Here is an 18,371-nt window from a genome sequence, read left to right on the forward strand (position 1 = left end):
AAAATGATACTGATAATATTCATATGAACCATCTCTGTTAATAGAACAGGTAGAGGGAGCTTTTATAGTTGAAGCACAGGAGAAAGCTGAATTTGAAGATAAAATATGGTGTAAAAATGGAGTCAATAGGAAAAAAAGGGAAATGGAATGGGAGAAAGAAAAAGGAGGGGGGAATAGTTGGGGAATAGTCCAAGATATTTCACATAATAAGTTTTTTTTATTACAATGAGCTACTGCAATGATATGGAAGCGGGGAGGCAAGGGGGAATGAGGGAACCTTCGTTCTCATCAGAGGTGGCTAGGAGAGGAAACAGCAAATATGGGGTATAGACAACTGGAGTAAGAAGGAGGGGGGAGCAGGGGGAAGGGGTGGGGATGTGAATAAAGGAGGAGAGGATGGACCATGGTGGGAGAGTGGTCAGATATAACATTTTCTTTTTTACTTCCTGCAAGGGGCTGGGATTGGATGGCTGGTCCAGGACCATAGGGCCAGGTGGATTCTGGGCCTAAGGGGTGATAGTGGGGCTCAGGGCTTCTTGGCCCCAGGAACAAGGATCTGTCTGCTGCGCTACTCAGCGACCCTACAGCAGAGTCAGAGTAAAAGGAGAGAGAAAATATAGTACATGGTAGTGGAGAAATAAGAAAGGAGGGAGTTGCGATCAGCAATGGCAACGTTGGAAAAATATGGAAGTAACTTTTGTGATGGACTTGTCATAAAGAATGTGATCCACTCATGACAGAGTTGATGGTGTTGGAACAAAGACTGAAGCACATTTTTTGTTATTATTATTTGGGGGAGGGTGCAGGGCAAGTGGGGCTGGGTGGCCTGCCTGGGGCCACATAGTGGGGTGATCTTTGGATGTCTGAGGCCGGATTCAGACCCAGGTGCTCCTGGCTCAAGGGCCAATGCTCTGTCTGCCACCCAGCCACCCTTACTATTATTACTATTTTATTTTATTTTGGGTCTTTTTTTTTTCTTCTTTTTGGTTTTTGCAGGGCAGTGGGGATTGAGTGGCTTTTATGTTACATGGCTGGGTGATTATTGGGTTTACGAGGCTGGATATGGACTCGGGTGCTCGTGGCTCCAGGGCTGGTGCTTCATCCATTACACCACTTGGCCATACCTACAATTATTACTATTATTTTTTTTATTTTAATTTTTTTTCTCTCCCCTTTACTTTTTCGCCCAAGCAAGTCTATCTATATTCAAGGGGGGAGGGATATTTTGTTTACTTGTAAACAAGTATGTTTTATTAATGTAAAAAAAAACATTTGTACAAAATGAGAATAAAAATAAACTTAAAAAAACAAAAAAAACAAAGAAAATTAACATCAATGAGATCATTTATTAGTGATAGAATTAAAAAATCTAATATGCAAAAAAAATTAAAAAAAAGAAAGTTGACATTTGAAAGTGAGAGATTTGCCCATCTTCAGCCCTGTACCAACATTCCAATTTCCTATTAGCAGCTGAAAAGCCAAACAGAAAGTACCAAAGTTCAGCATTCTGGACTCCAAGTAAATTTCTATAGTATATCAATTGAAGGAAGCCTATTGATCATTAACTCTTAGTTAAATGGAATGTTTAATGACTACTCATAAGTCCTGTTTTTCTAATATTGTAATTATCCTTGTTAGGCAGAAAAAAGAAAGGAAAAAAAGGAGGCTACAAGGAATCCTTTCCCCCAAAATGAATCTCAAACTTTTAAAATAATAAATCTTTGATTTAGGTGACTTATGAGGACTCAAACTTTCAATCCTAAGGAAAGGATCTACATGTAATGATATGAAATGTGATTCTTCAAATATAAATGAGAAGTCATCCAAATTTCAAATTTAGACAAGAAGAAAAAGACTGTGTGGAAAAGAACTAGAAATAGAGGGGATGCCCACCAATTGGGGAAAGGTTGAACAAATTACAGTATATGAATGTTATGGAGTTTTATTGTCCTATAAGAAACTGAATGGTTGGATTCTAGAGAAGCATGAAAGGAATAACAGAACTGATGCTAAGCAAAGGGAGCAGAACCAAGACATTGTACACATTGATAACAATATTGTGAGTTGATCAACTTTGATGGATACAGTTCCTCTCAGCAGTTCAGAGAGCTAGGACACCTCTGGGAGACCTGTTATGGAAAATGCTATCCATATCCAGATGAAGACAAAAACAACAACAAAAAAAACACCATATTTACTTTTTTTTAAAATTTCTCTTACAGTTTTCCTTCTTTCTATAGTTTTCTTTCTTTTCCTTTAGTCCCAATTTCTCATACAGAAATTGAGTAATCTGTAAACATGTTAAACACAATGTATATGTACAATGTTCACCATAGTGTTTGCCACTGAGGGGAGGGGGGTGGGAAAGGAGGATGGAATCAAATTTTGTAACTTAAAAATATGCATATGTATGTGGATGAATGTTGATAAACTTTCATACAATGTAACTGGAAAAATAACAAAATATCACTTGGTAAAGAAAGAAGGAAAACTACATAGCATGGAACTTCTCTTATTCTGTAATGCCTTTTCTTAAATTCTTTAAAATCGCACGCTTGAAACATCATCAACTTATGAAATACTTATACTTAGTGACAGAGAGAAAAAAATAATCTCACCTTATTAGCAACAGCATTAACACTTGGTCGTGCATCAAAAATGAAGATTTTATGGGACTGAGCATTAGAATCCATGATAGCCTGAAGATATTTTTCATCCTCTTTGCTTCTCTTTCCACTCACTCCAACCATAGGCTGACTACATCGTGTAATCGTTGCTTGACTTTCAGGATGAATCCATGCTAAAACCTTAAATAGAATACTGAGGAAAATAAGGGACAAATCCTAATAGATTTCCCTATTTCCCATTTTTCAGTAAAGTACCACACTCTGAGCCTAAATTTTCTACCCAAAGTCAAACTCTGGCTGTGAAAATATGAAAGCAGATATTCAACACAACTTTTCCTAGGCAAACTCTGTCAGAAAGAAAATGACATATTACTAATTTATGAGAGTCATAGCTGTGCTGCAGTGTACAAAATATTACTACTAGAAAAGATAAAATAGAAAATAGAAATGAGGCAGCCAAAGTTTCAGATTTCTTTTTTCTTCATGCATAAGAAGATTCTGAAATGTAGGGACTTCAGATTTTTTTTTTAAGTATTTCAGCTGACCATTCTGGAAGGTGACAGACATTCCATTACCAAATCATTCAATACAAATACACCTAATAGTTTGCAATAAAAGATCTGGGGCTTAAGGTGAGAGGATTCATCACTTAGACTAAAGAATGAATTTAAAAAAGAAATTGTGAATAATATACTAACTTTGTTTTTGAGGGAAAATGCTAGCACTTCTGTTTAGGATTTAATAATAGCCATACTTATCCTCCCAGACTGTTTCTTTAATCTAAATTTTTTCTCTGGTTTTCCTAAAAAACTTGTCTTCAATATCCCTTGTAAAAGTTCTACTGCTACAGCTATTTTTATGTTCCATCTCTGCCTCTGTTTATTTTTTGTATGAAATCTCAAATTAAACATTCTCTAATCTTGGCATTATGCATGTACGGTACAAAGGCATTTGCAAAATACATCAAGGTTTCAAACTTACAGGAACACGGCCCCTTGATCTGAAAGATGCCACTCTCTTCAGTTCCTCATCTGGAATATTTGCTGGCACAACCAGGAGGGAGGGATACGTATCACATAACTCATAACGTTCATTAATCTTTGTAATTCTCCAACTTTCATTGGGAATTCCCTATATTTTAAATAAAACATATGGTAGGTTATTACCTAATCAAAAGTTTCAATGGACACAAAAGAGAAACAAACAGACCAATCCAGAGCCAGGAATTATTTATATTCAAGAAAGTCCCTCTTACCTTCATGGTGCAGCCTCTCAGTTACTCAGATGATGGAATGCCTATACCTACTTGCTTTTAGATTTATGTTGTCTAATTAGAAATCTTATAACACTTTTTTTTTCATCTTGATAATGAATTATATACAACATCTACTCAGTGAGCATTATGTACTAGGTGCTCTGAGAAATAAAAAAAAGATAAATGATATTTTCCATCTTCAGGAAGCTTACAAATTAGTAAATTGTTTTGATTTATTCATTGACAATAAAATCTAATTTTTTTGCATATAGTTGTTATTTCCCCAAAGAGAACATTAGGTAAAGATTATGTCTTCAATCCTTTAGGTTAAGGATTGTGTTTAATAGTTTGGGTTTTGTTTTGGTTTTATTCAGTGTCTAGTATACAGTAGGTATTTAACTTACTGATTTTTACTCTTGTATCATAAGTAGTATAATGAAAATGTTAGGAATTCAGGTCTTAATTGCAAATAGGAAACACAGTTATGGAAAGATTTAAGGAAATGAAGAAATTTAAATCAATTCACTTTTAACAAATGGTAATTTACTAAGTTTTCATACTATTTTTAGCAGTTTCCAAATTTTTTAAACATATTTCATTGATTAATTCTTAAAACTGTCTAACAAGATCAATAATATTTAACAATTTCCTTCTTAAAAATAAAAGACACCAGAGACAAAAAACAAAGTTAGTGAAAGAATTCATAAATCTTCTATACTCTCCTATGTCCCAAGACAAACCCAGAAACCATAAAAATAATTTTCATACAAATAAAGTCGGATCTAAACAACTGGAAAAAGGTCAACTGCTCTTGAGTTGGAGAGGAAAATATAATAAAAATGACAATTCTACCTAAATTAAATTACTCATTCAGGGCCATACCAAACTACAAAAAATTATTTTATAGATCTAGAAAATATACTAACAGAATTCATCTGGAGCAAGAAAAAGTCAAGAATATCAAGGAAATTAATGAAAAAAATGGAAAAGAAGATGGCCTAGCTGTACCAGATCTAAAGCTGTATTATAAAAAAGCAGTCAACAAAATGATCTGGTACTGGCTAAGAAATAGAGAAGTGGACCACTAGATTACATTAGCTACAAAAGAATCAGTAGTAAATGACTGGCAATCTGCTGTTTGAAAACACAAAGCTTCCAGCCTCTGGGATAAAAACTCACTATTTGGAAAAAACTTCTGGGGACAACTGGAAACTAGCATGGCAAAAACTAGGCATAGACCAAGTCTGAAAATGTAAACAGTTTTTAGACATAAAGGGGAATATCATAGGGCAAATAGGAGAACAAAGAATAGTCTGCCAGATCTATGAAGAGGGGAGTTTTTAAATGAGATAGAGAATATTATAAATTGCAAAATGAATCATTTCAACTATATTAACTTAAAAAAGTTTTTGTAAAAATAAAACCAACACAACCAGATTAGAAGGAATGCGGGAAGCTGGGAAACAATTTTCACTGATAGTACTTCTGATAAAGGACTCACTTCTAAAAATATATAGAGATCTGTGTCAAGTTTATAAGAATACAAGTCTTTCTCCAACTAATAAATGGTCAGATATGAACACAGTTTTCAGATGAAGAAATTAAAGTTATCTATAATCTTATGAAAAAAATGCTCCAAATCATTATTGATTAGAGAAAAGCAAATTAAAACAACTCTGGGATACCACTTCAGATATATCAGATTGGCTAAAATGACCAAAAAGCAAAATGATAAATGTTGGAGAGAATGTGGGAAAACTACAGCATTAATACACTACTGATAAGAGTTATGAACTGATCCAACCATTCTGGAGTACAATTTGGAACTATGCCTAAAAGGCAGTAAAACCGAGTATACTCTTTGATCCAACAATATCACTACTAGGTCTATATTCCAAAGAGATCATGGGGGGGGGGGGAATCTCACATGTATAAAAATATTTATAGCAGTCCTTTTTATAGTGGCAAAGAATTAGAAACTAAGGGAATGTCAATCAATAGGAGATAGGATGAACAAGTCACAATATGGGTTCCTGTCCTTCATTATCGAAGACAACCAAAATGACATCACTATGTTAGAGACAAGTTACAGTATGTCCAACTGTGGCTGATCAACCCATTAAGATGATCTAAGAATGCTCTACCATAGATCAGGCAGAAATCATCTATGTGAACACCTGGGGTGAATTCTCTAAACACATACATCTCACGTTTCCTTTGAGCTGCTTCAATTCTGCCTTGCTCATGGAGCAACAGTACCCTTTCTGATAAGGGTACATCATGTGGGGTGGTCCTGTGTCAATGGCTCCCATGCTGAACAATCAGTTCCAAAGTTCTTAAGAGAGACCTTTGAAGTGTCTCTGTAATCACTTCTTCTGACCCCACCATAAGTGCTTGCCCTAAGTGAGTTCTCCATGGAATAGTCTTTTTAGCAAGTGTACATTTGATATTCTAACAGTGTGCCCAACTTATCATAGTTACACGCTCTGTAGGAAAGTTTGAATGCTAGGTAGTTTAGCTTGAGAAAGGACCTCATGTCTGGCATATTCTCCTGCCAGGTGATCTTCAGAATCTTCCTAAGACAATTTAAATGGAAGCAATTTAGTTCCTGACATGGCACTGGTAGACTGTCCAGGTTTCACAGGCTTGTAGCAATGAGAGCAGCACAAGAGCTCTTCAATTTGGTAATCAGTCTAACACCTCTTCTCTCCCATACTTCCTTTTAGAACCTCCCAAATACTGAGCTAGCTCTGGCAATGCATATGTCAACCTCACTGTCAATGTGTACCTCCTGAACCTGTCCCCAGTACTCAAGACTTCTCCATTTGCTGTAACTGATGGTTCCACATATGGATGCTATTGTGCTGGCTGATGTAGCACCTGTGTTTCCTTGGTGTTAACTGTTAGATCTAAATGAGCACAAGAAGCAGAGAATTGATCTGTACTTTGTTGCATCTCAGCTTCAGAGGCTGCATTGAGTACACAATCATCTGCAAACAGAAAATCATGCACGAACACTCCCTCCACTTTGTTCTTGGCTTGTAGCCTTTTCAAGTTGAAGAATCTGCTGTCAGTACAGTAACTGACCTTGATGCTGTGTTCATCCTCAGAGAAAACATCTATACCATGGCTGAAAATATCACGCTAAAACCTATGGGAGAGAGAGCAAGGACACAGTTGTTTTACTACACTGGTGCCTGGGAAATCTCAAGAGCATCATCTGCTATCCAGAACCCAGGCATGCATGCCATCATAGCACTGACATACAATATTAATGCCTCTCTAGTCAATCAAATTTTGACATAATTTTCCATAAATCTTCACAACTGACAGTATCAAAGGCCTTGGTCAGATCTACAAACATTGTATACAGAACTCTGTTCTACTCCTAACATTTTTCCTAGAGTTGTCAGACAGCAAACACCATATCGACTGTTCCTTGGTCCTTTCAATACCTCACTGGCTCTCGGGGAGGTGACCAACTTCTAGGTGAAGGATTAGTCTATTGAGGATTCTGACAAGAATCTTATCAGCAATGACTAAAAGAGAAATACCCTGTGATTGTCACAGGACAATCTATTCCCTCTACCTTTACAAAGATGAAAAATGGAGGCATCCTTGAATTCTTGGGGAATAATCTCTTCATGCCATATAACCTGGAAAATTTCAGTCAGTGTCTATATGAGCATTGAATCCCCCACCTTGTAGATCTCAGCTGGAATAGAATCAGCATCAGGTGCTTTGCCATGTGAAAGGAGCCTAATGGTATTTCAAAACCTATTCTTCAGTTGGAGTTTCAGTTAGGGATGGATTGTCTTCAACTTGAGATAAACAGTCAATGGCTTCTACATTGATTGATGATGGTCTATTAGAACACTATGGTATACAAATTTAATGGAATACTATTGTTCTATAAGAAATCTTGAGCTTCAGAAAAGCCTGGAAAGACTTGCAAGAACTGATGCTGAGTGAAGTGAGCAGAACCATGAGAACATTATACATATTAAAAGTAACATTGTCAAATGATCAACTATGACAGATGCAGCTCCTCTCAAGCTGTTTAGTGATCAAAGCTATCCTGAGATAATGGAAAATGCAATTCATATCTAGAGAAAAACTATGGAATCTGAATATAGGACAAAGCATCACTTTTTAAAACTCCCCCCCCTTAGTTCTCATTCCTTTTTCACAACATGGAAATATATTATTCACATATGGAAATCTATTAAAAACTATTATACATGTACAACCTATATCAGATTGTTCACTGCCATAGGGAAAGGGAAGGGAAGGGAGGGTGGCAGAAAAATGTGGAACTCAAAAGTTTGAAAGATGATGAATGCTGAAACCTATCATTTTACTTCATTATTTTTCTTAAATATCTAAAATAAATCAGATGACTGACCAGTTAAAATTAACATTTTGCTTTACTGGTATTATCTTGATTGTGAAAAACAGAAGACAGGTTATTAGGAGGTACTCTACTGTGAGTATTTCTCATGTTGGTTACTTGGAGTCCCAAGAGGGAATTCAGGTATAAGTGTTAGAGAAGAATGAGTCAATTAATCAACCCACCCCGATATCCTTAGCAAATGAGAATATTTCCACTGAACCAATCAAAGGTATTTCAACTGGGTTTGACCAGAAGTCCTTTGTATTGGTCAAGGAAACTTATTCATGCAATGAAAGAATTGCTTAAAACTAGCAAGCTGGGGGGGGGGAGGGGGCAGCTAGGTAGCACAATGGGTAGAGCACCAGCCCTGGAGTCAGGAGTACCTGAGTTCAAATCCAGCCTCAGACACACAGCTTAGCTGTGTGACCTTAGGCAAGTCACTTAATCCCATTGCCTTACATAAAAATAAAAATTAAAAAGTAAAGCTAGCAAGTTAGTTTAGAATCTGGGATTCAAGAATTTGGTAATGGAGAAAAGAGAACCATTCAAGTCAAGCCTGAAAAATAATCACTTTAGGGAGAAGAAAAGCTGCAGACTTGGCCTCTATGTCTTCTCCCATTCAGAGTAGAGGAAGAACCTTTTGAACTTCAGAGAACTGGAGAATTTGAAGTTCTCAACAAGATCCTGGAATCATCTCCTGAATAGCAGTGAACTTCCAGCACTATTTGGATCAGAAGCTAAGGACATATCACATGCACTGAGTAAAAAAGATGGCTTCAGAATTCTATGAAAAGGCAAGGAAAAAACTATATTGTGCTAAGGGGAACAGTAGCTAAGTGAGGTAGAAATTCCAGGAACAAGGTCTATGAGTTACCTCCCATCCGCCATTACTCCCTTTTTTGAGACATATGCTCTTTGAGCTTTTGTTCACTTTCCCCTTGTTTCCATAGGTATTGTTGGAAGAATGTGTCACAGATTTGGGGGCGGGTGGGGGGGAAGAGGCAGCTAGGTGGTATGGTGGAACACTGACCCTGGAATCAGGAGGACTTGAGTTCAAATCCAACCTCAGATATTTAATACTTACTGTGTGACCTTGGACAAGTCACTTAATCCCACTGCCTTGCAAAAAAAAAAGGAAAGATTTATGGGAAGATACTTTGAACCAATTAGTTTCAGTAAAAATCATCTTAGTTAAAATATTCCTTTCTAAAAGTTAGTTAAGTTTGCCCAAAATCCATAGCAACCAGTTATTATAGGAGATACACTGATATGGAATCATGAATTACAACACTTGAAAAGACACCCCAACTTAACACCTCAAAACTACCCCTAGAATCCTGAGAGGACACAGTAGCTAAGTTTAGGGAATCCAACCTAGTAGCAGGGATGGGGGGTTGCAGAAAGCGCCATGAAAGAAAAAACTCCAGAGTCTCTAAGTTCTCTTTAAGAAATTCAGTGAATCAAATATGCCCTCTTCCTTGTGATCATATCCACCCTATCAACAATGTTTTCACCTCTTCTTAACTACAATCTGCACCATGACTGACTTTGTCTATAGTTCATTCTTTGTCAGTACATCATCCTTTACTCTTTATTGCCATACTTCTTCTATCTATTCTTTGTCTTCTATAGACTAAATCATAGAGCTCATATAAGAACTCAGTCAGCTGGAAAAAGACAAGATTGTACTACAGGTAAAATTAAATTTTAACTAACAGTGAAATATCAAGTGAAACCAGTGCTCTGAACATAGTATTATAAAGTGTTGGTTATCATGCCTACTTTTTTATTCCCTTTACTCCAAGAAGTGACTTTTTCAAGTGGGTTTATTATGATAGTTTATATAAGAAGGAGAGAGATAATTTCTGCTAAATGAATGAAAATGAAGGATGAATGAACATCAGAATAATAGATTTGTCATTTCACCTATACTCTCCCTAGGCACTTTCATTAAAGAGATTAATGTCATGGTGAAAAGGATCAGAGAAAGTACTTGCAGGTCATAATATTTACTAGGGAAAATTCATTTCATAACCAAATTGACAAAGCATTATTTTAAAAATCTACAACTTATCCACCCCATGAGTAGATATGAATATTGTAAACAATACAAAGAAGGATAATAGTCCAAGCCCTCAAGAAGCTTATGGTGTAGTAGAAGAGATACCACAAGTACAAATATGTGAAAGGGCACCAAGAGAAATACAGATTATTAGTTAGTTAGTTAGTTCAAGGTAATCAAGAAAATTACAGAAGAGGATTATTTGACTTGGGTATTGAAAGAAGGAAAGGATCTAAATAAATCTTAGGGTAAAATCACTCTAAGCCGGACAAACTAGTATACTCCTGACTGGACCAAGGACACTCTGGAACAAAGCTATGGGAAAGAAGACTGAAGAGGTCAGGTTAAACCAAGCTGCCAGGCTAAGAACTTTAGATTTTATTAGACTCAACTTCCAAACAGCATGCTCTTCCCATTCCACCAAAAAAAAAAAAAAAAAAGATTATCTACCAACTGAAAAACATTTCATTTCTAGAATGGAGCATTTTTCAAGACAGGATAGAAAATACAGTTGGTACAAAAGTATTTGTGATTCATTCTTCCAAGTATAGAGAATTCAAGGAAAGATGGGAAAGAAGGAATAAAGCATTTACTAAATGCTTACTATGTAAAAGCAAATAAAAATAAAAAAGTGAGACAATTCCTGCTGCATCATCCTCTCTCCCCACCCCTCTCCTGGAGTTCATGTTCCAATGGACAGAAACAACCCATATGGAAGGTATTAGCTCCAAGTAAGATGGAAAAGTCATCCCATAGTCCTCAGAGTACAACAACAAAGTATATGATAATATTTCTTTAAGATACTTTCCACTAACAACCAACATCCATTTCTGATGATGAATCATTTAACAATGCCAAAGACTTTGGTGGAAGAGCTTATTTTTCTGGGTCTTCAGTAGCTGTGGCTCTAGCTTTAAGTTGCAAGGTGGCATTTTGACCCAGGATGGTGGGTTGGGCTGGAAACAGGACCAGCGGCCTGAGAGGTATTGTCCACTCCCAGGGCTTCTGTACCCATCTGATTGTTAGTGGCCAGTCAGCACTTGTTCTGGTGGTGTTAAGAAAAGTGATCCTTCTCTCCACAATGATTTCTCTCTGCAATGTGAGATCAAGTTTAGAGAGCACCAAGAAGTAATTTATTTGTAGCTCTTCGTTGCAAAAATTCCCTTGAGTAAAAGAGTGGCAGGGCTTTGAGGCTGTCACACCTGTTAACAATCCATTTTCATATGGAGTGAGGGATTGAAACTGCAAACTGGCTTTAATTATAGGATAGAGAGGCAGCTAGGTCACACAGTGGATAAAGCACCAGCCCTGAAGTCAAGAAGATCTTAGTTCAAAACTGGCCTCAGACACTTAATACTTATTTATCTGTGTGACCTAAGGCAAGTCACTTAACCCTATTGTCTTGCAAAAATAAAAACCAAAAAAAGTAGGACACAGAGGATTATGTATCATTGTATTTACAGGGAGAGGGGGAGGGAGAGGAAAAATTAGTAGTAGAAATAGTAGCATTTATGATATACTTTAAGGTCTGAAAAACATATTGTAAATATTATTTCATTTGGAGGTTACACAGAAAGGATATGTCCCTCCTACAGTTTACACTTTGCTCTTAATTTCCTATGGGGGAAAAAACAATACCTGGTATATGTGTCAGAAAAGATGATCTATTGTCAATCCTTTAACAGGGAAATGTTGTCCTTATTCCACAGAAAATAACCAAATACTCATTGTCAGTAGTCTGACAAAAGAAACTAGAGGTGTGAAAAGATTCAACTTGAATATTATCTTCTTACTACCTTTTGCTGATCTCTCCTGATGATGCTGTCCTCCCCAAATTACCTCACCTTTATTTTGTATTCACTTATATTTGAACATGTCTCCTCCAAAAGATTATAAACTCTTTGAGGGCAGGAATTATTTCATTTTTGTCTTTGCACATCCACATATCACCTTAACACATAATAGGCACTTAATAAATGCGTGTTAATCTTGACACTTCATCTAGGAGTCTTCAGTTGTTGAGAAAATTAAACTTGCTGAATTTTTTAAATTAACTGTTCTTTTTGCTCACTGGTTCAGAGAATTATCATTTAACATCACCTGTGATCATTTCACAAATCTTCGAACATTTATTAAAGATTTACAATGTGCTAAACCGGGAATATAAAACAAAAGTAGACTGTTCTCAAGAAGCTTACAATTCTAATGGGGGAAGAGAATACATAAAGAAAGCTGAAAGGAGGTAGAGGAGGGAAGCACCCACAACAAAATAAGCTGTCAAAACTCTGAGAATGTGAAATGGAACTCACCATTGGGAAAAGAGGGTCATGAAGGAGGAGGAAAGGGTGTCAAAAGCCAGACATGGAAACTTGGCTGGCATGATCACCCAACTAGAAAGAGTCAGAGGAAGGATTCATGCCCAAGTACAGAACTAAGTCAACTGCAAGAGATGGACTCTCTTAGTAGGTAGCAAAGTCCTTCAGCAAAGCAGGTCGTCCCCTTGGCTGTATAACAACTTTTCAGAATATTATAAAGGGACCTCTAGGGTTCTTTCCAATTTTGTGATCCTCTGGCTTGAATTTTTTTATTTTAGTTTTGTTTTTGGGGGGTTTTTGGCAAGGCAATGGAGTTAAGTGGCTTGCCCAAGGCCACACAGCTAGGTAATTATTAAGTGTCTGAGGCTGCATTTGAACTCAGGTACTCCTGACTCCAGGACCCGTGCTCTATCTACTGTGCCACCTAGTCACACACCCCCCCACTTGAATTTTAAGAATTACTTACCCTAAATTTTATGAAGGCCTAAAAATAGTCTAAGCTTTCTAGTATTTCTCAGGAAAATTAATTATACAATCAAAAAAATCTGAATAAACAATACTGAATGTCAAATCAACTTCAACTTCACTAAAATCTAAAAACTGTCCAATATCTTAAAAGAACCAGAATTGTTTTAAAACTCTGCTTTAGGAAGGCTAGATGGCACAGTGACTAGAGCACCGGTCCTGGAGTCAGGAGTACCTGAGTTCAAATCCAGACTCAGACACTTAATAATTACCTAGCTGTGTGGCCTTGGGCAAGCCACTTAATCCCATTGCCTAGCCAAAAAAAAAAAAACAAACTCTGCTTTAGACCAACAGGATTCAAAGATCTAGAACACAACCTGAAAAAGCAGATAAAAATCTCTTCATGGAACTAAATAATGGCCAAAGATTATTAATAATTATTTTAATGAAAAGTTTTAATCTACTAATACAGTTCCAAGAAGTGAAGAGCTTACCTGCCTTCGGTATTCCAAAAAAGGATCATACAATTTCCATCCATTTTCTGAAAATACTTCTTTATATTCAAATGCAAAGAGAGGCTACAAAAAGTAATCAGTAAATTATTTATAAAGATTTACCATTTATCTTGTTATAACTTAACTGGTTTTCATTTTATCATGACTATCAATACATCCTATCAGAAATACATAATCATTATATCCAAAAGCACTAGGTATATATAGCCTTATTTCAGTACTTTTTTGCTGGATAACAGAAATAACAGGTTTGTGAAATATTCTGTTTTGCCTTTGTATAAGAAATAAAAAGTGAAAAGTATTTCTTCAAATTTAATTGATTTATAACATCACAGAAATCAGAAATTTGTTGAAGATTACATATTTAATGTTCAATTAATTTAATTCCCTCAGAAAGCATGTAAAGGGATACTAGTTTCTTATTTTTACAGCACATAAACCAAAATGCTATGTCACACCAAACATTTTAATAGAGTGAGCTTCATTTTGACTTTATATAAGAATAAGACCATTACTTTACATCTCAAAAAACTCTTAAGAGAAAATTTTTCCTATTTTTTTCTCAGAAAAAAAATCATCACTCAAATTCCACCTAGATGTTAACATCCTATTGTGGAGGTAAAACTGGTTATAGCAGTTGTCTGACACAAGATTGGATAAAACCCTAACTAGTTGAAAAAGTTTCAAGTGAAGACCTTGGAGAGGGTCTATCTACCCCTTACCTGAAGAATGATACTCCTAAAATTTGGAGGGCTCCTCATGAGATTGGCTACTCCATAGTTGAGAATGGAATAGCTGGAAATATTGGGGAGTCCTTGTTAAAAATAGGGAAGAAAGGAAGAAGTTTTGGTTTGAGTAAATAAAAGTTTTGTTTTAGACATGCTGAGTCTGAAACTTCTGAGATACCTACAAAATGGAGTTGAAGATATCAAATAGCATTTGATAATGTGGAGCTATGTTTTAGGAAAGAAACCAGGACTAGATAGACAGCTTCAGGGAGTCATTTCTATAGTAATGAACCCAAGTGGTTGATGACATCTCTGAAAGAGGATATAGGACAGAGAAGATGAGGCAGAACAGAGCTTTGGTTATCCAAGGATAGTGGGAAAGGAAATTCATGATGCAAAGGCATCTAAGACTAAACAGTCAAAAAAGGTAGTAGGTGTTCAAAAAAACGTGGGGAGAAAGGGTTTCAGGAAGGGGAAAGGATCAAGGGGTTAAGAAAAGACAAGAATTAGAAAAACTTCATCTGATTTAGCAATCTTGATAATCAGATTTCGTAATCTTGAAGAAAGCAGTTGTTGAGTCATTAAGTTTGTTAGCTACTGGTATCTGAGAGTAAAATCCACAAAAATCAAATCACAAACCCTTAATGGAACTACTACATGATTATATCACAGAAGAAATTACAGATCACAGAAGAAATATCTTACCAAGTTATTGGACACCGGAAATGCATATTTCATTAGATTCTCAAATATAGATCTTCGTGTTCGTCCCTCTGGTTTATGAGCAAACCGTAAATTCCGAATATCCTAGAAGAGATTTAGGAACTAAATCAGTCAGCCAAAGTTTTATAACTTCTTTTGTTCATTACATCCTCCCTGGAACTCATTTTCACTGTTACCTTCTTTTACTAGCATCCTTGTGATGGACTAGGAGGATTTGATGCTGTTTATGGGTCTATCTCATCAATTCCATGCACGGCTTTATCTAATTCTATAACCATCTAATACTAAAATCAGAAATGTTTTCAGTGACAATGCTATTTTGGGGGATTAAGATGAGATCAGAAAGTCAGGATGGGTCCTAAGATTTGGTATCACCTCAAACTATTGTCTTCAAGAAAGCATTATTTTGCTCAAGTCAAAGCTCAAGCCTTGATTTATGGTCACATTTTGACTATGCTTCCAGCTAATTAATAACTAACCAAAATTAAAAGACTGGATTATCCAGAGTTGAAGCACTTTATACATGTACTCTAATGTCCGGGTTTAAGGGACCTGGGTGGTGGGAGGGAGGAAGACGGGGATGAGGAACTGGATCAGATGTCATCAGTATAGGATGTCTCAGGAACACCCACCACCAACTGATTGACACTTGCTCTATCACTGAAAATAAGATAGCTAATATCCCTACATTATATGATTAATTATATCCCTACTTATATGATCTTCATGATTAATTATATCCCTACTTATATGATCTTCAGAACAAGCATATGAGGTAGGTGTTATTATTCCTATTTTACACATAAGTACAAACCATGTGAAATGACTAGCCTGGGTCACAATCTGTAAGTGTCCGAGGCAGAATTTTTACCTCAGCTCTTCCTGACTAGAAGTCTAGAATTCTAATCACTTATGCATAGTTGCTTCTCTGCAATGATTCATTATACAAAGAAGATTCAAAATATATATGCAGAATGTTAAAAACACAATTTGATTGTAGCACAAACTAGATAAAAAAATCAACTCATGCTAAGCATAAAAACCATTAAACATAAAAATGGGGGTGGCTAGGTTGGCACAGTGGATAAAGAACCGGTCCTGGAGTCAGGAGTACCTGGGTTCAAATCCGGTCTGGTCTCAGACACTTAATAATCACCTAGCCGTGTGGCCTTGGGCAAGCCACTTAACCCCATTTGCCTTGCAAAAAAAAAAAAAACCTTAAAAAAAACAACATAAAAATGTCAATTTTGCTTTCTGAGAATTTAAAGAATTCTTTAGGAATTAGGTATGAGGCAGCTTTTGTTCCTTTCCTCTTTCAAACCTCTTCAGATTAAAGCATGGTTCATTTTAGACCAAATAAAGACTGTTAAGGATCCAAAAAGTTCCACTTGACACCTAACCAAAAAAAAAAAGAACACTTCACTGGAAAGCCATAAAAAACTATCAGACACTCAGGAACTTTTTGAAAGAGAGAATCAAAACATTACTCAAAAAATTTATTAAGGGAGACACCAGAAAGAATACTAGCCATATGCTCTCCCCCTTCTGTACTTGGTAAGGTAGCCCTCCAAATAAATATATAGAGATGAGACTAGAGGTAAAGGATTTAGACAACTCCAAATGCATGGAACAATGAAAGGCAAAAAATACAAACTTTAATAAATGATTCAAATATGACAAATGCATCTAAAATTTGGCATTATTTTAAAATTTCCACTAAATGTTAGCACAGCAACGACTCAATTATCCTATTTTTCTACCACTGCCTATGAGACAAAAAAGGTGAAGAATGAAAACTTTTTTCATTTTTGCTAATATATCTAAATAAAGACTTCAAAATTTCAGCAAGAAAAAAACCACTAAAAATAACTTTTGATATAAAAAAGAGCAAATATGAAAATGAAAGCTGTTTACTTTGTTTCTTTTCTTTGTATATTTTGCTTTTACCAAATCATGGTTATTGGACATAGTTCCTCAAAAATTACCATGAACAGTATAGACACTTAATATTAATGAACTAAACTTACATGCATTTAAGCTACCATCTACTACTTACCAAATTTTATTTGCACTACTCCTGAAACCAATTAACATTAATATATAGTTTAGGTCTAATATGAATTTCATTGTTTTCTTGGGGGGGGGAATTAAAACAATCCTTTTAAGAAAAATTTTCCAAATCAAAATGAACTCATTCACAAAGAGAAAAAATAAACTTGCCTTGCATACAGTTTCTAGTCCATAAGAGTTTTCACCTCTACTAGAAGCACCACCAATTTTTTCTACTCTACTGATCACACCAAGTGAAGCATCTAAAACAAATGGAGGATCCTGGGGGATGGAGGGAGAAAAACCATTACTCATTACTAAGGGAAAAAAATTTACATTCACTGCATTACAAAATAATCTTAGTTAGAAACATAGGAACATGAACAGGATCCTCTTAGATAAGTCTTACCCTTTCCATGCTTTTGAAATATAACCGGTAATTTGTAACAGTCAAAGTTCCTCGTACAGCCCCAGTGAATGGGCATATATAAGTAACATCTTTGGCTGAAAATGAAAAAGAGTTCACAGGTTACAATCACATAGCATTTTTAAAAAATCCATTCTCAGTGGTTCACAGATATAACTTAATGAGAATTTGTTTGTTGTTTTTTAAAGACCAAAGAACTTCCACTAAGAATCTTTCTTAGCAGCCAAAATCTGCAAAGGGTCCATATGGCCCAATCTTCCACTTATACAATCTCTTCCCTATAGCATCTCTGATAAGTGATTATCTAGTCCATGCTACATCACTGTTCATTCTATTTTTGGAATATGATTTTATACCAAATCAAAATCTTAATTCTATTCACTGATTCTAGTTACTAAACAAGTTGCTAAACTAGTTTCATCCTTCCTTATGGCTATGGCAGCCCTTAAAATAACTATTATGTGTACTCCTACTCTTCTAGTCTCAGTTTTGCCATTTATTTGATAGAAAATACTGGTCAAGCTCTTACCAAGCCAGTAACGTCTAATAAATATCTGTACATCTTTCATCAAGGACAACTCCAATGAAATGTCAAGAGTCTTTTCACCAAGAGGATGACCAGATAATAAATTTTTAGGTCATGGTGAGTTGTAAAGATAATCCAATTTTTATCAGTGAAAAGGAATCATATATTTCAAATGATCAAATTCCCACTAGCTATTTTGGTTTTACTATCTCCTATCATTGGTTTACATTGAATTTAGAGTTCACTTTTCTTGCTTGTGTTTTTTTCCACCAAGTAGAATGATTAT

The 18,371-nt window shown here is 35.8% G+C and overlaps 2 protein-coding genes across 19 annotated transcripts in view; one reads left to right on the top strand and one right to left on the bottom strand.

The window, feature by feature from the left end:
- CEP57 (centrosomal protein 57) overlaps positions 1–18,371 on the top strand; it is a 118,082-nt gene that overhangs the window by 93,005 nt on the left and 6,706 nt on the right. Inside the window, exon 17 of one of the 16 annotated variants that reach the window (XM_074216506.1) lies at positions 8,852–9,060. The exons of 14 other annotated variants lie outside the window; for them this stretch is intronic. The gene's annotated coding sequence lies outside the window, so the exon portion shown is untranslated. Of the gene's footprint in view, positions 1–8,851; positions 9,061–18,371 lie in introns of those variants that run through there. One more of the 16 variants, XM_074216505.1, reaches the window with a different exon arrangement.
- The window catches only part of MTMR2 (myotubularin related protein 2), a 98,048-nt gene that overhangs the window by 27,041 nt on the left and 52,636 nt on the right, over positions 1–18,371 (bottom strand). For all 3 annotated transcript variants that reach the window (XM_074216502.1, XM_074216501.1, XM_074216503.1), the window contains exons 4-9: positions 17,542–17,636; positions 17,304–17,414; positions 15,066–15,167; positions 13,612–13,695; positions 3,609–3,758; positions 2,619–2,807 (exon numbers count right to left, since the gene is read on the bottom strand). In XM_074216502.1, coding sequence (XP_074072603.1) covers positions 2,619–2,807; positions 3,609–3,758; positions 13,612–13,695; positions 15,066–15,167; positions 17,304–17,414; positions 17,542–17,636 — 731 coding nt within the window. The remainder of the gene's footprint in view (positions 1–2,618; positions 2,808–3,608; positions 3,759–13,611; positions 13,696–15,065; positions 15,168–17,303; positions 17,415–17,541; positions 17,637–18,371) is intronic.

Source organism: Macrotis lagotis, chromosome 1, assembly GCF_037893015.1.
Source record: "Macrotis lagotis isolate mMagLag1 chromosome 1, bilby.v1.9.chrom.fasta, whole genome shotgun sequence".
Classification (NCBI taxonomy): Eukaryota; Metazoa; Chordata; class Mammalia; order Peramelemorphia; family Peramelidae; genus Macrotis; species Macrotis lagotis.